The 22,170-nt window shown below is 32.7% G+C and overlaps 1 protein-coding gene across 1 annotated transcript in view; it reads left to right on the top strand.

The window, feature by feature from the left end:
• The window catches only part of LOC114331475 (phenoloxidase-activating factor 1-like), a 145,851-nt gene that overhangs the window by 116,972 nt on the left and 6,709 nt on the right, over window positions 1-22,170 (top strand). The window contains exon 6 of the mRNA XM_028281063.2: window positions 2,193-2,291. Within this exon, the coding sequence (XP_028136864.2) occupies window positions 2,193-2,291 (99 nt within the window). The remainder of the gene's footprint in view (window positions 1-2,192; window positions 2,292-22,170) is intronic.

Genomic DNA, 22,170 nt, shown 5'->3' with positions numbered 1-22,170 from the left:
TTAATTTCTTGAAAACTTCTTCGAGTTTTGTATTTAATTCCTCCAATTTCCTATTTATTTTTTCCTGTTTGGATTCATTTGGAAACCGTATCCTCTCCTCCAGTCTTTCCCTCTTGAGGTCATTTATCCTCTCCATGCTTTCAGCTTTCCTTTTTTTATGTTTATGGTCTCCCCACCCTGATATTCATCCAGCAGGATTGTCGCCAGCACACTTTCTTCGATACTCTGCCATCCTTCTTTAATGTTGTCTACTTCTTCCTGTGGTTGCTTCTCTCATATCTGTTCTTCCTCGTTTTCACTATATTCTATCATTTCCTCCTCTACTAATGTCGACTGCTTTGCAACACTCGACCTATTCATTTTTTGTTGTTGATTGTGTCTTCTTACGAGTTCCCTCTCAATACTATTCATCATCTCTCTTTCCAATTCTTTTTTCAAGTCGTCTTGCGACTGTTCTTCCCTATTCTTTTGCTGGGTATCAAGCTAGGTGATAAAAAGAAAAATATATGTATCCGAAATAAAACCAAAGTGAAAGACCTAAACAAACATGCAGCTATTCTCAAATGGAAATTTGCAGGACACAACAGCAGACTAAGAGACGGAAGATGGACTGAAGCGATAACCCACTGGAGACCTTGGTACCATAAAGTAGGAAAGGGCAGACCACAGATGAGATGGTCGGATGACCTTAAAAGATACGCAGGGACTAGATGGACCGGATTAGCACTGAACTGAGACAGAGTGGCTTGCACTGAACTAAAAGTGGACAAATAAGGAGAGGCGTGTTCAACTTTGGACAAATGAAGGGCAATAGATATATACAGTATGTCCTTGTAAGTGGAAACCATATGGAAAACTTTTTTATTATTAATTTTACGAAAAAAAGTTATTCTTCATAAAAAGCTCTGCATGATCTAAAACCTAATATTCAACCATCAGATATCAAATTTTATGAATATTATACGAGGTATGTCAAAAAATATGAATTTCGCTCAAGAGTAAAGTACCTTTGTTTTTCACAGTATTGAAAATTGATATTACGAAAAGTTGTTTGGAATTAAGAACTATATTCGAATATGCAATTTTATTCTTCTAATTGAAACAATTTTATTTTTAATTTATGGATAACCAACATTATTTTCAGTTATTTCAGTTATGATAACTAGACTTAGGCAAATATGCAAATTGCATATTTTGCATATTATGCATAAAATATGGAAAATGTCAAATTTTGCATATTTCTATAAAAGTATGCATAAAGCGCATATAACTTGAAATTTCATCAGAAATTTGAAATGAAAGAATAATTGACCGATATAGAAAGGTGGCCGGTATTGCCAGTTTTTTTAGTCTACATATAATTGGTTTGGGAAATTTTTAAACTGGCCGTTAGTACAGGTGCTAGGTGGGTTATGTTTTTTTTTATTTTTATATGCATATTTTCTAGATAAACATGCATATTTTTGTGTAAAATGCTGCATATTTATGCGCATATTTCATATGTTTTTATTTGAATATTTGCCTTAGTCTAATGATAACTCTTCCATTATTAATTATTTATTTTAATAAAAAAAGTTATTCTTCATGAAAAATTCTGAATGGTCTATAACCTAAAATACAACCATCTTATAATCAAATTTAATCAATTTTATACGAGATATGTTCGATCAACAACTTTCGTAATAACAATTTTCAATACTGTGAAAAATAAAGCTACTTTACTCTTGAGCGAAATTAATATTTTTTGACACACCTTTTATAATATTCATAAAATTTGCTATCTGATAGTTGAATCTTAGGTTTTAGACCATGCAGAGCTTTTTATAAAGAATAACTTATTTTCGTAAAATTAATAATAAAAAAGTTTTCCATATGGTTCCAACTTACAGTGACATACTGTAGATGTGTAGATAGATTTACTTACTTACTTATTCGTGGCTTTACACAGCATATTCTGTTGGCCATTGACCACACCCAATGGTCAAATCGTCTTATACAGTCTAATTACTCACATACTTTATACAATATTTTTAATTTTGCATTTTTCGTAATTTCATTCCTATTTTGAAAATTAAATTAAATTATTTTACATGTAATGAATCTTTAAATTCATGTAATGAATCAGTAAAATACGGTATAATTAGAGACTTGATTTTTTATTGTAACATTGTTACATTAATAGTTTGTTTTAGAAAACGCTAGACCAGTTTGTTTGCCTCTTGGTGAGCATCGATTGGATGAATTTCGCAGAGTAACAGTTACTGGATGGGGATATACAGACTCTTATGCAGGTTGGTTTCAAAATATATTAAATGCATGATTAGATACATTTATTCGTTTAATTGTGCGATTACATTTTTCTCAATGCTTTTGTGTGCATATATCTATACCGGTTGGTAAATTGGAAAACTAACCATAGGAGTCTCAATGTGAAATTGTAAACTGTTGAGTTCCTGCTTCCCTAAATTATTTTACATCAAAGCCATGAGAAACTATACTAAATTTACAATCAAGATGCAGTAGAAATAAACAAACTGTACAGGAATTATATTAGCATTCCAAAATAAGAGCAATTCATATCAATTTAATTTTTAAAGGTCTAAAAACAAACATTACTATTTGTTGTAAAATAACTAGGTGACACAGATTTCCCAATATAATGCACTTGTTTCGAGAACGCTTTTGTCAGCTATTTTGATATGAATATTTCATGGTCGAATCGTGCCAGCAAGCATAATAAAAACAATCACAAGTTTATTTATAGATACGGAGAAAGTATTACAGATCATTCGTTAATCAATCTTTATTCATTCAATATTGAGACATCAAGTTAGTGAGAAGATAGACGATGCCCACCAACTAGTTACTGATATATTTAGTAGTGATCAAATAAATATAGTATGAGGAAATAGTGTATTCAAGTTAATCAACCCCATCACCAGGGAAGTCCCCACCTTTATTTCTTTATATGGCGAACCTGCCAGGATATAAAGAAATACCAAAGCACGTTAAATGCTACTAATTAGGAGCACTCCCATATCATAATTTACAATGTCTATATATTGTTAAATTCCAAATCATGATTTCCAAAGTTTTCTACATTGTAAATTATGATTCGGCAATGCTCCTAGTAGCATTTAACCTGTCTTGGTTTGTTTATTTCTACTGCATCTTGATTGTAAATTTAGTAGAGGTACATGTAGAGGATTGAACTCTGTATTGAGAACCAAATGTGAAAATTGTTCTACGAATAATACACATTCCAAAATTTTGCAAAAATATAATACATTTGCCACAGAACGTGTGTAAAAGTTAGGCCATATAGTGCAGAATATGTTAGATATTAACAGTATTTGAATTTAGACAAGGGCGCATCTGTAAAAATATTAGTACATTTGGACGTTGAGAGGTGACTCAAATTTTTTTGCAGAAATTGCTTGAAAATAAATCAAATAATAATATTTGAGTTATCCTCCCTCTCAAAAAGGTCCGGAACATTGTTTAAACAATCAAAATGTCAAAAAATTAAGGAAAAATTCGATATTTTTCTTGGTTTTTTGATTATAACTTTAAAAGTATTCATTTCCGAGAAAAGTTGTACTGACATAAAAGTTGCGTAATTAAATTTACTACAATATAGAATTGGTTAAAAATTTAAAAAATAGTCACCCTTGTTGCAAAATAGCAATAATTGCGGAAAAAACCATACAAAAACAGGTATTCGCATTTTACGTTTTTCAACCATTTATGCTATACTTTCGACCTTCATATTTGACCCAGAAAAACCTTATGACATAATAAAATAACACTGTAAATTTTATTAAGATCGGTTAAATAGATTTTGCAAAATAAATTTTGCAATCCAGCTTTCGTAAAAAATATTCATTTTTTCAAAATGTTACAGGACTGAAAATGAAGCAGATAACAAGTTGAAATTTTTTTTCCATATAGAAGTGTTACTGTGCCTTTCATTCGCAATTTTGCAAAATTAAAATCGATTAACACCACGGCGTCAGGAATTTTTTTAAATAAACATTAATTATTGGTGCTACGCGCAGGACAGCGGATAGTTTGCTCTGATTGGACATTCCAGTGACCTTTGATAATGATTGATACATTTTAATTTTTATTACATTTCGATATAAATAAATAAATTTGTTTATTGCAAAATAAAAACACATACTCTATCCTTTGAAATAACACTTTTATTAGCAAAAACTTTTTTTGTTCATATATTTTAACTTAAATAATAAAAGTTTATTATTTTTAAACATATGCAATTGTTTAAACAATATTTCACAAACAATAATAAAATTAGTTTGATTTTTGTGGAATTAAAATATTAAAATACAACAAAATATAGAGTAAGAAGATAATATATTAGATAAAGATTGGAAGAAATTTTGGTGGAAATCAACTTGTGTGAATCGAACACCGCTGTCCTGCGCGTAGCACCAAAAATGATTGTTTATTTCAAAAATTTTCTGACGCCGTGGTAATTAATCGATTTTAATTTTGAAAATTGCATATGAAAGGTACAGTACACTTCTATAAGCAAACATTTTTTTAACTTGCTACCTGCTTTATGTTCAGTCCTGTAACATTTTGAAAAAATGAATTTTTTTTGCGTAAGCTGGATTGCAAAATTTATTTTGCAAAATCTATTAAACCGATCTTAAAGAAATTTACAGTATTGTTTTACTGTATCATAAAGTTTTTTTGGGTGAAATATGAAGGTCCTAAGTGTAGCATAAATGGTTAAAAACGTAAAATGCGAATACTTGTTTTTGTATGGTTTTTTCGCAATTATTGCTATTTTGCAACTAGGGTGACTATTTTTTAAATTTTTAACCAATTTTATATTATAGGAAATTTAAATTCGCGACTTTTATGTCAGTACAACTTTTCTCGGAAATGAATACTTTTAAAGTTATAATCAAAAAACAAAGAAAAAAATCGAATTTTTCCTTCAATTTTTGACATTTTGATTATTTAAACAATTTTCCGGACCTTTTTGAGAGGGAGGATAACTCAAATATTATTATTTGATTTATTTTCAAGCAATTTCTGCAAAAAAATTTGAGTCACCTCTCAACGTCCATCTCAAAACAGATCCGACCTGGACTAATTGTGAATATTTTTATTTTTATGATTTATTGACTAAAAGGCAACAAAATTAATTAGTCCACTTACTCACGGATTTGTTTCAACATTTCAACAACAAATACGTTTTGCGTACGATTAATGGAAATAACCACAGAGCAAAATATGTTCTAACCACCCCTTGCAATCGGCAAGGTCACATACTCACCAGGATCCCGAAAGACAAAGTTCCATTTCCTCCGGCCAATCTTTTATAGTTGGCCAGAAACGAACTACCTGATGAGTACTACGAAATTTTAGAACAAACTCCCCTAATGTATCGCAGATAATCAAGCTGCATCCCTACACGCTGATCCAAGAGCCGTTTCTCTATGGTGACAGATTTGGACCCTCCTTGGCTGACTGGACGCTTTACTGGGCTACGGCAACTTCTCTCCTTCATCTCTATAGCTTCTGCGCTAAAACTACCTTCTGAACATCTGATCCACTGGCAGTTTTGCTCCTCCACTCTTCACCTAACATTCACAACAAGCTCACTCTTATCGTCCCTATACTCCTGAAAAGGAGGTTCCTTCACCCTGAAGAGGCATAAGCCTAAACGGGGTATAAATAACAAGTTCCATTCCACTCACGGATTTGACTCCAAATTTTAAATAACCGCTTGGATTTACATGCAATTTGGCATACACATAGCTAACATGCCAAAGAAAAAAGTGATATTATGCTAATGTATGCTTTTTCCCTGGGGGCGAGTACCACCTCTTCTCGGGGGTGAAAAAATATACGTTCAAAATAAGTCCGGAAGTGGATAAACTTACTAAATTTAAGCAAATTTTGTTCTAGAATTTGTTCACTACGTCAATACTTTTTGAGTTATTTGCGGGTGAATGTGTTCATTTTTCAACCAAAAAAAACACGTTTTTAGACGTATTATCTTAGCAAAAATGCAGCTTATAAAAAATTGAAAAAATTGTGTATGTATAAAAGGTCTCTAGACGCAGTAGAAACAGAGTTGTAGCTAATAAAATATAGGTTCATATTCGTCAAATTCCAAATCGAATATTTCAACTTGAAATAACATAAAAAATAGCACTCTTTGGAAACACTTATTACAGCTTTTTTTAAAGTGTATAAAAAAAACAATTTTTGTTTTTTAAAAATTTTTAAAAAAGTTTGGAAAAAAATTCTGGAAAATCACCCCCCCCCCCCCATTAGCATCGTCAATGAAATTCATCGTTACCGCTTCACAAGTTGCGTTATGATGAATTTCATTTGCGATGCTAATTAAAGGGGGATTTTCCCGATTTTTTTCCACCAAAAGGGAATAACTTTATTTTGAGCGTGACTTGCTTAGTTTTGTTGCCAGAAAATTTTTCAAAAAACAAAAATAAATCTTTTTTATACTTTAAAAAAAGCTGTAATTAGTGATCCCAAAAAGTGCTATTTTTATGTTATTTCCAGTTGAAATATTCGTTTTGGAATTTGACGAATATGAACCTATATTTTATTAGCTACAATATACATTTATACATATTATAATCTGTAAGTTCGATCGGTTAAAAGTGCTTATATTTGAAAAAATCTGGTTCTAAAATAATTTATTTTTTATTTTTGATGTTAAAAAAAATTTTTTTTTTCAAAGTAACTTAAAAATTAGTAACTTAAACCGATGACAAGTTTCAAATTAACTTAAACCGATGAAACATATAAATCAAATAAACAATACATACAAGAGTAAAGCAACTTGTGGAGCGGTAACCATTATGATGCTAATTAGGGGTGATTTTCACGATTTTTTTACCAAAAAAACGACCAATTTTATTTTGAGCGTAACTTGCTTACTTTTGATGCTAGAAACTTTTTAAAGAAACAAAAATAAAGCTTCTTTTAAGCGCTTTAAAAGTCTTAAAATGAGTTTTTTCCAAAAAGTGCGTCATTTTTTGGTTATTTCACGGTGAAATATTCGATTTGGAATTTGATGAGTATAAACTTATTTTTCATTAGCTACAACTCTGCTTCTACTAGATCGAAATACTTTATGCATACACCCTTTTTTTCACTTTTTTATAAGCTGGATTTTTTTTCGATAAAACACTTACTTTCTGAGTAATTTGCGAAAAACCGTCTAAAAATGTGGGTTTTTGTTGAAAAATGAACATATTATCTCGCAAATAACTTGAAAAGTATTAACTTAGTGAAAAAACCCTATTGGGACCGTGCAAGTTCGCCAAAGCGACACCTGGTTTCTACGCTCAGCAACATTATTCTCATTTTTAATTATATTGGCCAATTATGTATATTAGTCCTGGTTACTGGATAATTGTCAAGGCCATAGTCCAAAAAATCATAAGAAGAAAAAGTCAGATTCAGGTTATGTTATTAAAACGTAAACAATTGTATGTAGTAAATAAAATTATTATTAAAATGCACTACTCCAAGCATAATACAATTAATTAAATTTACGTTTCTATAATAATTACATATCACATCAATATTGTGGAGTAATATAAAATTTTTCTTCTTCATTGACAGTAGGTATGAAATATACGTCAATTTGACAATTTCAATTGACAATATGAATTATTTAAGGAAGTTGCAATATTTCTCCGTTATTCGCGTACAATCGTTTCTCGTATCCCCTCCAAGTACTTGCACACCTCGCATATAACAAAAGTTGCTTAGAAGTAGTCAGTCGATCCCTTTCCTTGTTATTACTTATTTTGAACGTATATTGTATCACCCCCGAGAAGGGGTGAAACTCATCTCCAAGGCAAAAGCACCCGTCGGCATAATATCAGTTTTTTACTTTGACATGTTAGTTATGTGTATGCCAAACTTTATCTCAATTCAAGCGGCTCTAAACTTTGGAGCAAAAACCGGATTCAATGTACTAAGATACCCCTAGGAATAGTTTTTTTTTGTTATCTGTATCGATATCAAATCTGTTCAGTGCAGTAATGTATTATTTTAAGAATTCGTTAGTGTTGATCCATAGGGAAGTAGTGTTTATTTTATAATTAATTTATTATATTTTTGTGTAATAGAACTAAGTTGTTGGACTATTTGAAAAAATAGATTATTGTTAATTATTGTGAGTTTTATTTATAGGTAAGTATATTTACGTAAAAATATTTCGAATTCTAACAGCAGGATTTTTTATTCTAAAAATATTATCAATAGATTAAAGAAATTGGAAAAGTTCATTTAAAGTTCTATTAAAAAAAGGGTTGAAACTAGTTAGAGTGCTTTTGGCGCTCTCTGAACTAACTAAAATAAAACGGCTCTTGTTTCGCTTCACAACGAAATGACTATTTATTATTGTCTTAATATTATTTCGTGCAAATACCTATGTTTACATACAATTTTCACCCATTTTGGTTTATCTTTATAAATATTTATTTACTAATAATAAAATTGTTTTCTATTACTTTCATTTAGCGCTCCTATGAATTATATGTCAAAATATTGATCTTAGATAATGTCAAATATTGCCACTCTTGTCAAAGAAGTTATCATCTGAGAGACAAAAGCACAAAACAACTAAATAAGTTATTATCTGGGAGACAAAAATAACGGTTAAATGCTATACAGAAGATAAATGTCACTTTGTAGTTATTAGTAACTTGACCCCAACGTACACCCCTATACAAGTTGTTCACTATATCAAAGAGAAGCTAGGCATTAAGGCATATATTAGATGTTACGCACTTCTTAAAGATGCCGACACAACAACTGGCTCTTCGTTCAAAATAGGTATAAAATCTAGAACAGCTATTAACCTTTTATTTAATAAGGAAATTTGGCCACCTGGTGTTAACATCAAATGGTCTATAGAATCTTCCAATTCTGAACCTACGCTTTCATCTGAGTCACATAAGAATCCGAAGAATCTCAGCAGAAGTCCTGTCACCTTGGAAAATCCAATTACCAATTCTCACAAGAACAAAGATGAAGTAGAAAACACAAACATACGTACAGACAAGCAGGCCATCGAAGTTTGTAAATCTAAGAATCCGTTCCATTCGCCTGTAAATTTCATTAAGAAGGATACTTTAGAACCTTCGATAAATCTGGATCCTTTGACCCCACCAAGAGTTAGATTAACCAATAACTCGAATAGTCGATATCTTCTAGCCAGATTAAGGGAACCGGATATCTTAAAAGCCATTAAACTTCATCTTGCTTATCTACACAACCAACCAGCTTCAGTGTTTTACGATGGATTTACCTATACAAGCGTTAAACTCTTTTTGGCTTCCTAGGGACTTCCCACTAAGACTGAAGATCTACGACGAATTCTGCTGGAATTTAACAATGTCTATGGGATTGGTCCAGATGAGGTGGAAGCTGATCTTGATGCTTACAGATCCTTTCTCACTTCTGAAAGAATTATTCACCTGCAGAAATCAAGGGAATGTCACCGAAATTACTATTCCGCTGCCTCTCCAAAACGAAATTTTTAAACATCACGACGTGTTCTGAGGGACTAGAATCCTCAAATTATTTTAGTGATAACAACTTTAGCATGGTTCTGATTAATATTCGTTCTATAAGGTACAAAACTGATGAATTATTTTTGTTCCTAGAGGATATAGGATTTCCCCCGGTAGTTGCGGTTACAGAGCACTGGCTTGAAGTCAACGAGCCTTTTTTTGTAGAAAAACACACCACAATTGCTAGGTATGATCGTCCAAGCTCAGCTTACGGAGGCACCCTAATTCTATCTACGAGCAATGATTTTTCTTCGGTAACAAAATATGACTTTCTGCTAAGTGAAGCCGTCTTGAGTTTTCGTTAATTTACAATAAGAATCTTAATCTTTATATTATTTGCATTTATAGATCACCTAACTCTTCCGTGGAACTATTTTTTCAGAACCTGCTAAATTTGTTAGATGACCTGCCCCATAAAAGTAGAAAAATTTTATGCGGGGACTTTAACATAGATTATGCTGCTGCTAGTGCTACACAAATATCCTTGGTCAACATATTTGAATCGTATGGTCTAACAATGCACGTTGATTCTCCTACAAGGATTACAAAAACTTCATCTACCATAATTGATTATACTGTCTCAGATTTTTCACCCCTTGATGTCCACTCTACAATTATTAATGCTGGACTATCTGATCATGAAGCAGTTTATACGAAGTTTAATATCTTGAGCAAACCCTCCTCGAAAACCCGACGTTTAGGCAGGATTTTTTCCACCCGGAACTTTCGTAATTTCCAAAATTTATGCTTAACCTCTGAGTGGCGCTTTCCTGCTATGGACGTGGATAATAATTTCAGTGCTTTTTTGGATAAGCTTGTCCGTATCTTCAATAAAGCATTTCCTTTAATTGCAATTAAGCCAAAACATCGCAAACCCTGGACTACTAAAGGTATCCGAATATCTTCCAAGAATATGCGTTCTCTTCTCTATATCAGGAAATTTACTACCAACGTTTCTATCACTGAATATATCACCAAGTACAGGGCAACCTATCTTAAACTTATAAAATCAGCTAAAAAAGACTACTACCATAACCGTTTGGGAAGCTCAAAAAGTGTTGCAAAAGAAACTTGGTCCATAATAAACGATCTTCGAAATAAAACCCACACTGCTAAAACAATTTCCCTTCCAGACCCTGAAAATCTAAATGAATACTTTGTTAATGTGAGTAAAAATATTACATCAACTATTTTGCCACAACAAGATCCCATTGCTTATCTCCCTAATTCAAGAAAGGTCTCGAATTCATTCTTTATAAAACCAGTCGATAAATCTGAACTGATCCAAACAATCAATAGTATTAAAAGCAAATCCTCCTGTAGTACTGATGGTCTATCGATAAAAATTTTTTCTAATCTCCCAGAAAATGTGTTAGAAGTCCTCATCTCACTAATTAATGATTCCTTTGAGAAAGGTAAATTTCCAGAGTGCCTGAAGACAGCCATCATTATTCCTCTTCATAAGGGTGGTGAAATATCTAATACCTGCAATTATAGACCTATTGCACTACTACCGGTACTCTCCAAAATTATTGAGAGACTCATAAAAGCCCGACTTATGTCCTTTCTAGTTGAAAACAACATTTTATCACAAAATCAGTTCGGCTTTTTAAATAATAAATGCACCACTGATGCCATCTTTTCTGTACTACATGAGGTTTATCAAGCACTGAACAATAATTTTCACACTGCCAGCGTTTTTTGTGACTACGCCAAAGCTTTTGATTGTGTAAATCATAACATTTTGATAAGAAAACTAAATTTCTACGGAATTCGAGGTATTTCTTTAGATTGGTTCCAATCTTACTTGGATGATAGGAAACAACTGGTTAGAGCAAATGATACAGACTCTAGTCTCAAAAACATTGTATGTGGGGTACCTCAAGGTTCAGTATTGGGTCCTCTACTTTTCTTTATCTTTATTAATGACATCACTAGTTTAAAAATCGATGGAAAAATCTTTCTTTTTGCTGATGATACCAGTATCACTTGGAGCAACTCAAATATTGCAACTCTTCATGCTACTATAACTTCTGATCTACTTACAATAAAAACCTGGTCTGACTCTAATTTACTCTCGTTTAACGTAGATAAAACAGTAGCATTGTCTTATAAAGGAGTCCTTCAACCCTTACCTCTTAATAACAGTCAGATCAGTACCGTTGATCTGTAAAATTTCTTGGTATTTTTTTAGACAGCAACCTTAAATGGACCCACCATATCGTTTTGTTAAGGAAGAAACTATCCTCAGCTTGCTATGTTATAAGATCTGTTTCGAATGAACTCAATTTAGCATCTTCCAAAATAACATATTTTTCTTTGGACGAGTCACATCTTCGTTATAGCCTTCCTTTTTGGGGTTCTGGTACAGCTGCCAATTCGATGTTATTTTCAAATTACAAAAAAGAGCAATTAGATATCTGTTTGGCCTCAGAAGAAAAACACATTGCAGAAGTTACTTCAAAGATTACAGAATTTTAACCCTTCCATCTTTGTATATTTTAGAAACTGTTTGCTTAATTCGTAAACATCTACATGTCTTTCCACCAAGACCTAATCATGACTACTTCACGAGAAATTCTACGTTTGACGTCTACATGCCGACCCCGTCCTCTGAGTTAGTAAAGAAATCTATATTATATTCCGCAAAAAAACTTTACAACCATCTCCCTCTACAACTTAAATCTGCAGCACCTTTTCCCCAAATTCCGTAAACTGACAAAAGCCTACCTATCTGAAAGACCATATTATTCAGTAGAAGATTTTCTTAATCAATAACTAAGAAATTACAGTACCCTTTGCACAAGTAGTATTTTTATTATCATTTTTTTGTCTATATTTGGGTGTCATATGCAGCAGCTTAACTTTTAAACTTATTAATTACTAGGTAGACTATGCATTTGCAATTTACTTAAATTTTGCAATTGATTACTTCTGTTTAACTTCTTTATTATTGGTATTATTGTAAATATATTGACGATTTATGTAATTTTAGTAAATTTGATTGTTATTGTTTTGTTTTCTTCACTTTTTATAAGCTTTGTCGATAAAATTGTACAATTTTTCATGACAATAAAGCATATTTCTATTCTATTCTATTCTATTCTATAAAACGACCTATAAAAATACTAAATAATTAACTATGTCTATGTTACTTACTCTTGGAAAACTATCTAAACCATATGTTAACTCAGACCCCTTGACGGAAAGTGGACCTATATTATTTATTTTGCCTATCCTTTTCTTCTACCTACTAGCAACATTTGTATTGTCTACCAACAACTTTATATGCACTCATGTTTATTTATTCACTGCTTAAAACTAAATTAAGTCGTTCAAGTACTGCTACAACTAAAAACTACAAAAAATCTACAAGAAAATGTTTGGAAAATACAACTAAAAAACTGTTAACGGTAAAAAAGTTAAGAAACATGTACAAATAATATGAACAAACACAATGTTTGACAGTTTGCCTCCCAGCGTTTCCATTAACGTCAAAGTCTTGGAATGCCCTATTCATATAATAACTTCATTGTGACCTATAGCAACCATTTATACACATTTTTGCACTACGTCTAACCTAACTTTGCCAACATACTTCTTTAAAAAATGTATTATAGTTTCGTAAAATTTAGAAATGTGCTTAATTCATAGATAGTCCAGAAAGCCACTGCGCATCCGCTAGGAAAAATATTCCGATTCGGATTTTTTGTACAATCTTACTCAAAAAGGACCCCTTTTAACAAATTTGCATGTTGCCAGGACCAAAAGTGGGTCAAAAATTTTTTAAAGGTTTTTTTTTGTTTTCCAAAATCTATTTTTTTACATGGAACAAATAGGTCTGGATCCCGCGTATGAAAAAAAAGTTGATTAATAGCAAGCTGAAAATTTGTTAATAGCTTAAGGGTGTCTAGTTGGGTAAACTTTGATATATGGGAACACTGGAACAGGGGCAGTTTTAATTGTGGAACAGGTTAAAAATTTGGAACGGCCACACCACGAAAACGGCACATTTATTTTGTCCGACAGAACAGACTTAATCTCTCCGAACAGAGATTAAACTCTCATGCAAAAATCAGACTGCTATTTATCACCTGTCATAATTCCTGTCATTTTACATATTCTACATGTTCCACTCATTAAAACGCCCGTTTGGTGATGAATAGCAGTCTGATTTTTGCATGAGAGTTTAATCTCTGTTCGTAGAGTTTAAGTCTGTTCTGTCGGACAAAATAAATGTGCCGTTTTCGTGGTGTGACCGTTCCAAATTTTTAACCTGTTCCACAATTAAAACTGCCCCTGTTCTAGTGTTCCCATATATCAAAGTTTGTTCGACTAGACACCCTTAAGATATTAACAAATTTTCAGCTTGCTATTAATCAACTTTTTTTTCATACGCGGGATCCAGACCTAAAATTTTTTTTAGGTTTTTTGGATCATTCCAAACAGAAAAGGTGTTTAGTGACATTTCTCTAAAGTTGATAGTTTTTGACATATAAGCGATTAAAAATTGAAAAATTGCGAAATCGGCCATTTTTAACCCTCAAAAACTATGTAAAAAACTGAAAATTTGAATGTTGCCAAGGTAGTTAGATATTCTTTAAACATCGATTGATAAAACTCCGAGGAGTTTTTTGCAATTCAATATTCAAAACTCCTTTGTTTTTAATTGCTAATCAAGCGTGCGCGACACCATTTTATACCGACAGTATGGTGCAAATGAAAGGAATAAATTCGTTATTTCGTAAACCGGCGATTTGAAGAAAAAATCCCGAAACAGGTCGATTTTATTTTTAAGTTATGATATTGTGGCATATATGGTATACTAGTGACGTCATCCATCTGGACGTGATGACGTAATCGATGATTTTGTTTAAATAAGAATAGTGGGGGTCGTGTGCTAGCTCATTTGAAAGGTTCCTCAATTCACTATTCAGTAATATAAACATTTACATAATTATAAAAATAAAAACTTAGTCTTTCATTTACATAATTATTTATACAGGGTGTCCTTCTACTTCTTTTTTTGTCAAATAATTTAATTTAATAAAAAGTTTTTGGACACCCTGTATAATTAATTATGTAAATGTTTATATTACTGAATAGAGATTTGAAGAACCTTTCAAATGAGCTAGCAGACCACCCCTATTCTTATTTAAAAAAATCATCGATTACGTCATCACGCTCAGATTAATGACGTCACTAGTATACCATATATGCCACAATATCATAACTTAAAAATAAAAATCGACCTGTTTTGGGATTTTTCCTTAAAGTCGCCGGTTTACGAAATAACGAATTTATTCCTTTCATTTGCACAATACTGCATACACGTGCAACCGTGGAAAATAGTGTCGCGCACGCTTGATTAGCAATTAAAAACAAAGGAATTTTGAATACTGTATTGCAAAAAACTCACTTAAGTCACTAAAGATCTTTTCTGATTGGAATGATCCAAAAAACCTAAAAAAACTTTGTTCCATGCAAGAAAAATTAGTTTAAGAAAAAAACAAAACAAAAAAAAAAAACGTTTAAAATATTTTTGACCCACTTTTGGTCCTGGCAACATGCAAATTTGTTAAAAGGGGTCCTTTTTGAGTAAGATTGCGCAAAAAATCCGAATCAGAATATTTTTCCTAGCGGATGCGCAGTGGCTTTCTGGACTAAGAACAATTTTAACATGTTTTCGATATTTCAGTCCTCTATAAATAGTTTCTAATGACTTTTGATGTAAAATTATAAAATTATTGGAGAAGCAGGAACTCAACAGTTTAGAATTTCCTATTGAGTTTTTATGACCCGCTTTACGATTTACCACCCTTTTTGGCGATTTTATCAAATCGCCAAAAATAATAGTACCTACATACCTTCGTATGCTTTCTATGGAACCTGAGTAGTTGTACTCCTCTGCAAATGTTCTGTGTATGCGTTTCACAGTTGGGACTTGTTTTTGTGTTATACAAAAATCCATTATATAACGTCGAAGACGCCCTATATCAAAATCGTCCAAGCACGTTTTTGAAGCGCTTTTTTTTCTCTTTTTGTTTGGAGTTACAAATGAGGAATATTCGCCATCTTCAATTTTTGAACGCTGCTTAAACTAACACCTGTTGCCAATACCACACGTTCCTGCACTTTTTTCAAATCTCTGCACAGTTAATTGTTTTTCACTTCATTTATCATAAAATGAATCACGTTTGCTATCACTTCCCGTGTCTGATTATTTAAAACTTTTCCCTTCAGATTCGATTTAAACAAAATTTGCAAATTTTAAATTGATTCTCCTTTGCGGTTCGTACTTACAAAAAATGTTTCGCAGACTGTACCGACTTGTTCAAGTTACAAACGGTAGATATTAAGTGAACGCTCAGTGCGAGATCCGTCGGATGACGAATGCGCATCATGGGCGTGGTTATTTTCAGACTTTCAGCTATTCTTGGTGAACTGTACTTACTTACTCTGAGTAAATTAGGAAAAAACAAGGAAAAGTTATTTACTAGCAATTTTCATGCTGGAATCGAATCTTAAGATTGCATATTAAATTAATGATATATAGGTATACAAAGTCCGCAGATAGGGTGCTATTTTTTAAAAACAAATTAGCGCTATGAAATCGTGTTTTTTTTTCAATTATTGCTCTGTAACTCCGAATATTTTAAATTTAAACCAAAAACACTCAAATAAAAGTCACTGTAATTTAATTCAGCTCAGAGATATTTTTTTCCGATTTCCTTTGACGAAAATTGAGAATTGAGAAAATCCGGGTTTCCTCAACAAAATCTTCAATTTTCAACTAAAATTTTAGGGAAATAATTATTTGTTAATAATAATTAAATAACTTGGCGACCTAAAAAGTTTTTTGATATAGATTATATTTCCAGCAGCCGCTAGCCGGTGGAAATTGAACGAATAGTTTAGCAACAATTAAATTGTTATTTAACAAGGAAGAAAGGCAGTTTTTGTTCTTATTTGATTCAGAGTTGGACTACTATCTCTAGATAGCTATTTCTGCCTCTCAGGCGTTATCCCCTCCAAGTACTTGCACACCGCGAATATGTTGTCCTGCGTCTTTGACTTTTGTAATAGTACTCTGGGCTAATTAGCAAAATACAAGGAAAAGTTATTTACCAGCAATTTTATTGCTCCAATCGAATCTTATGATTCTATATATTAATAATATAGGTATGCAAAGTCCGCAGATAGTTTTATAAATTTTTATAACTCCTAAGATTTTAACTTTACATCAAAAACACCCAAATAAAAATTCACCGTTATTAAATTCTGCATAGGGACAGGTTTTTCTCGATTTACTTTGACGAAAATTTTCCTCGGAAAATGCTTGTTTTTCCAACACAATCTTTAATTTTCATCTAAAATTTTAGGTAAGTAATTATTTATTAATAATTAAATAACTTGGTGATATAAAAGCTCTTCCGTTATAGTTTATAATTTCAGAAGGCGATGAAAATTGAATGAACAGTTTAGCAACAATTACATTGTTAATTAGAATTTCAGCAATTTCCCTATTCTACCTTGCAAAATTCATATAGTGTCACAACAATTGCTTTTACATTTGAAACACTGTCCGTCAACGTCTTAAAAAAATAAAAATCGACCTGTTTCGAACTTATCTCCAAAATCGCCCATTCTCGAGAAAATGAATTTATTCTAACCCAAACGTCCTCGCTGTATATTTATTATAATAATAAAAACGATCGGGACGTCGACTTTGCAAAGTAACAAGGCACTTACTCAACACACACACTACACATTACTTCCCTGACTTAGTGATAAGTTATACAACATTCATTCGGTTATATTCATTCGTTTACCAGCAGTGGAAGTATACGGATGTATGTTTTGATTTGTTTTCTTGTGTTTACAAGTTTTGTTATTTGTTTTGATTTATGTGTTGTGAATACTAGCTGTAAGTTTTTCAATTTTTCTTACCATCATCACATCGACCTAGTTAATTTTTGCACATCTAACCTTGAAAATGACGTACACTTGTGAACATTGTCTTACACAATATTCTGACTCGGATAAATACAACCAGTTAAGATGTAATGGAGATTGCCAAAGAAACTTCTGTATGAAATGTACAAAATTAAACAAGACCATCACTAAAGCCCTATTGGACCAAAAGTCTTCTCACCTTAGAATCTTTTGTACCGTATGTGACTCTCCAAGTTTAAATTATTTAAATGACAAAATTACAAAATTTATCAAAAAGTCAAATACCTTTAGAGAACTTTGAGGCCTTAATTCACGTTACTAAAAAACTAAATGACAATTTGCCTGTTTTCATCGAGACTTATGACCTATTAACTAAAAATGACGGCAAACTGGACTATCTTACGAAAAAAATTGACGAGATCCACAAACTAAACAACCTGCTGAATCCTGAGAAGGTTTTAAAATCTGTAAGGCAGATGGAACACGACATTTTTAATATATCGTCAGTGTTTTTCGGCTCTTCTTCAGATGAGACTATCAAGGTTGAAACACAAGACACAAATTCAACTGAGATTAAGTTGGGATTAGAAAGGCTCTCTTCAAATATCGGTGAAATGTCAAATCAAATGAGCAGTCTTACAAAAAATCTATCTAATATACCAACTAAAAAAGAGATATTGAAGAAAAATACATCTTATGCCACCGCAAGTACCCAAACTGAAGAGCCCCGACATCTCGAACCAAGTCCAGAGCAAAAACCAAAAATTTCAGAAGATAAATGTCACTTTGTAGTTATTAGTAACTTGACCCCAACGTACACCCCTATACAAGTTGTGCACTATATCAAAGAGAGGCTAGGCATTAAGGAATACATTAGATGTTACACACTCCTTAAAGATGCCGACACAGCAACTGGCTCTTCGTTCAAAATAGGTATAAAATCTAGAACAGCTATTAACCTATTATTTAATAAGGAAATTTGGCCACCTGGTGTTAACATCAAATGGTCTATAGAATCATCCAATTCTGAACCAACACTTTCATCTGAGTCACATAAGAATCCGAAGAATCTCAGAAGTCCTGTCACCTTGGAAAATCCAATTACTAATTCTCGCAAGAACAAAGATGAAGTAGAAAACACAAACATACGTACAGACAAGCAGGCCATCGAAGTTTGTAAATCTAAGAATCCGTTCCATTCGCCTGTAAATTTCATTAAGAAGGATACTTTAGAACCTTCGATAAATCTGGATCCTTTGACCCCACCAAGAGTTAGATTAACCAATAACTCGAATAGTCGATATCTTCTAGCCAGATTAAGGGAACCGGATATCTTAAAAGCCATTAAACTTCATCTTGCTTATCTACACGACCAACCAGCTTCAGTGTTTTACGATGGATTTACCAATACAAGCGTTAAACTCTTTTTGGCTTCCGAGGGACTTCCCACTAAGACTGAAGATCTACGACGAATTCTGCTGGAATTTAACAATGCCTATGGGATTGGTCCAGATGAGGTGGAAGCTGATCTTGATGCTTACAGATCCTTTCTCACTTCTGAAAGAATTATTCACCTGCAGAAATCAAGGGAATGTCACCGAAATTACTATTCCGCTGCCTCTCCAAAACGAAATTTTTAAACATCACGACGTGTTCTGAGGGACTAGAATCCTCAAATTGTTTTAGTGATAACAACTTTAGCATGGTTCTGATTAATATTCGTTCTATAAGGTACAAAACTGATGAATTATTTTTGTTCCTAGAGGATATAGGATTTCCCCCGGTAGTTGCGGTTACAGAGCACTGGCTTGAAGTCAACGAGCCTTTTTTTGTAGAAAAATACACCACAATTGCTAGGTATGATCGTCCAAGCTCAGCTTACGGAGGCACCCTAATTCTATCTACGAGCAATGATTTTTCTTCGGTAACAAAATATGACTTTCTGCTAAGTGAAGCCGTCTTTGAGTTTTCGTTAATTTACAATAAGAATCTTAATCTTTATATTATTTGCATTTATAGATCACCTAACTCTTCCGTGGAACTATTTTTTCAGAACCTGCTAAATTTGTTAGATGACCTGCCCCATAAAAGTAGAAAAATTTTATGCGGGGACTTTAACATTGATTATGCTGCTGCTAGTGCTACACAAATATCCTCGGTCAACATATTTGAATCGTATGGTCTAACAATGCACGTTGATTCTCCTACAAGGATTACAAAAACTTCATCTACCATAATTGATTATACTGTCTCAGATTTTTCACCCCTTGATGTCCACTCTACAATTATTAATGCTGGACTATCTGATCATGAAGCAGTTTATACGAAGTTTAATATCTTGAGCAAACCCTCCTCGAAAACCCGACGTTTAGGCAGGATTTTTTCCACCTGGAACTTTCGTAATTTCCAAAATTTATGCTTAACCTCTGAGTGGCGCTTTCCTGCTATGGACGTGGATAATAATTTCAGTGCTTTTTTGGATAAGCTTGTCCGTATCTTCAATAAAGCATTTCCTTTAATTGCAATTAAGCCAAAACATCGCAAACCCTGGACTACTAAAGGTATCCGAATATCTTCCAAGAATATGCGTTCTCTTCTCTATATCAGGAAATTTACTACCAACGTTTCTATCACTGAATATATCACCAAGTACAGGGCAACCTATCTTAAACTTATAAAATCAGCTAAAAAAGACTACTACCATAACCGTTTGGGAAGCTCAAAAAGTGTTGCAAAAGAAACTTGGTCCATAATAAACGATCTTCGAAATAAAACCCACACTGCTAAAACAATTTCCCTTCCAGACCCTGAAAATCTAAATGAATACTTTGTTAATGTGAGTAAAAGTATTACATCAACTATTTTGCCACAACAAGATCCCATTGCTTATCTCCCTAATTCAAGAAAGGTCTCGAATTCATTCTTTATAAAACCAGTCGATAAATCTGAACTGATCCAAACAATCAATAGTATTAAAAGCAAATCCTCCTGTAGTACTGATGGTCTATCGATAAAATTTTTTTCTAATCTCCTAGAAAATGTGTTAGAAGTCCTCATCTCACTAATTAATGATTCCTTTGAGAAAGGTAAATTTCCAGAGTGCCTGAAGACAGCCATCATTATTCCTCTTCATAAGGGTGGTGAAATATCTAATACCTGCAATTATAGACCTATTGCCCTACTATCGGTACTCTCCAAAATTATTGAGAGACTCATAAAAGCCCGACTTATGTCCTTTCTAGTTGAAGACAACATTTTATCACAAAATCAGTTCGGCTTTTTAAATAATAAATGCACCACTGATGCCATCTTTTCTGTACTACATGAGGTTTATCAAGCACTGAACAATAATCTTCACACTGCCACCGTTTTTTGTGACTACGCCAAAGCTTTTGATTGTGTAAATCATAACATTTTGATAAGAAAACTAAATTTCTACGGAATTCGAGGTATTTCTTTAGATTGGTTCCAATCTTACTTGGATGATAGGAAACAACTGGTTAGAGCAAATGATACAGACTCTAGTCTCAAAAACATTGTATGTGGGGTACCTCAAGGTTCAGTATTGGGTCCTCTACTTTTCCTTATCTTTATTAATGACATCACTAGTTTAAAAATCGATGGAAAAATCTTTCTTTTTGCTGATGATACCAGTATCACTTGGAGCAACTCAAATATTGCAACTCTTCATGCTACTATAACTTCTGATCTACTTACAATAAAAACCTGGTCTGACTCTAATTTACTCTCGTTTAACGTAGATAAAACAGTAGCATTGTCTTATAAAGGAGTCCTTCAACCCTTACCTCTTAATAACAGCCAGATCAGTACCGTTGATTCTGTGAAATTTCTTGGTATTTTTTTAGACAGCAACCTTAAATGGTCCCACCATATCGATTTGTTAAGGAAGAAACTATCCTCAGCTTGCTATGCTATAAGATCTGTTTCGAATGAACTCAATTTAGCATCTTCCAAAATAACATATTTTTCTTTGTTCAAGTCACATCTTCGTTATGGTCTTCCTTTTTGGGGTTCTGGTAAAGCTGCCCAATTCGATTTTATTTTCAAATTACAAAAAAGAGCAATTAGACATCTGTTTGGCCTCAGAAGAACAACACATTGCAGAAGTTACTTCAAAGATCACAGAATTTTAACCCTTCCATCTTTGTATATTTTAGAAACTGTTTGCTTAATTCGTAAACATCTACATGTCTTTCCACCAAGACCTAATCATGACTACTTCACGAGAAATTCTACGTTTGACGTCTATATGCCGACCCCGTCCTCTGAGTTAGTAAAGAAATCTATATTATATTCCGCAAAAAAACTTTACAACCATCTCCCTCCACAACTTAAATCTGCAGCATCTTTCCCCAAATTCCGTAAACTGACAAAAGCCTACCTATCTGAAAGACCATATTATTCAGTAGAAGATTTTCTTAATCAATAACTAAGAAATTACAGTACCCTTTGCACAAGTAGTATTTTTATTATCATTTTTTTTTGTCTATATTTGGGTGTCATATGCAGCAGCTTAACTTTTAAACTTATTAATTACTAGGTAGACTATGCATTTGCAATTTACTTAACTTTTGCAATTGACTACTTCTGTTTAACT

Source organism: Diabrotica virgifera, chromosome 6 (assembly GCF_917563875.1).
Source record: "Diabrotica virgifera virgifera chromosome 6, PGI_DIABVI_V3a".
Classification (NCBI taxonomy): Eukaryota; Metazoa; Arthropoda; class Insecta; order Coleoptera; family Chrysomelidae; genus Diabrotica; species Diabrotica virgifera.
This window is presented reverse-complemented; position numbering and strand designations above follow the sequence as displayed.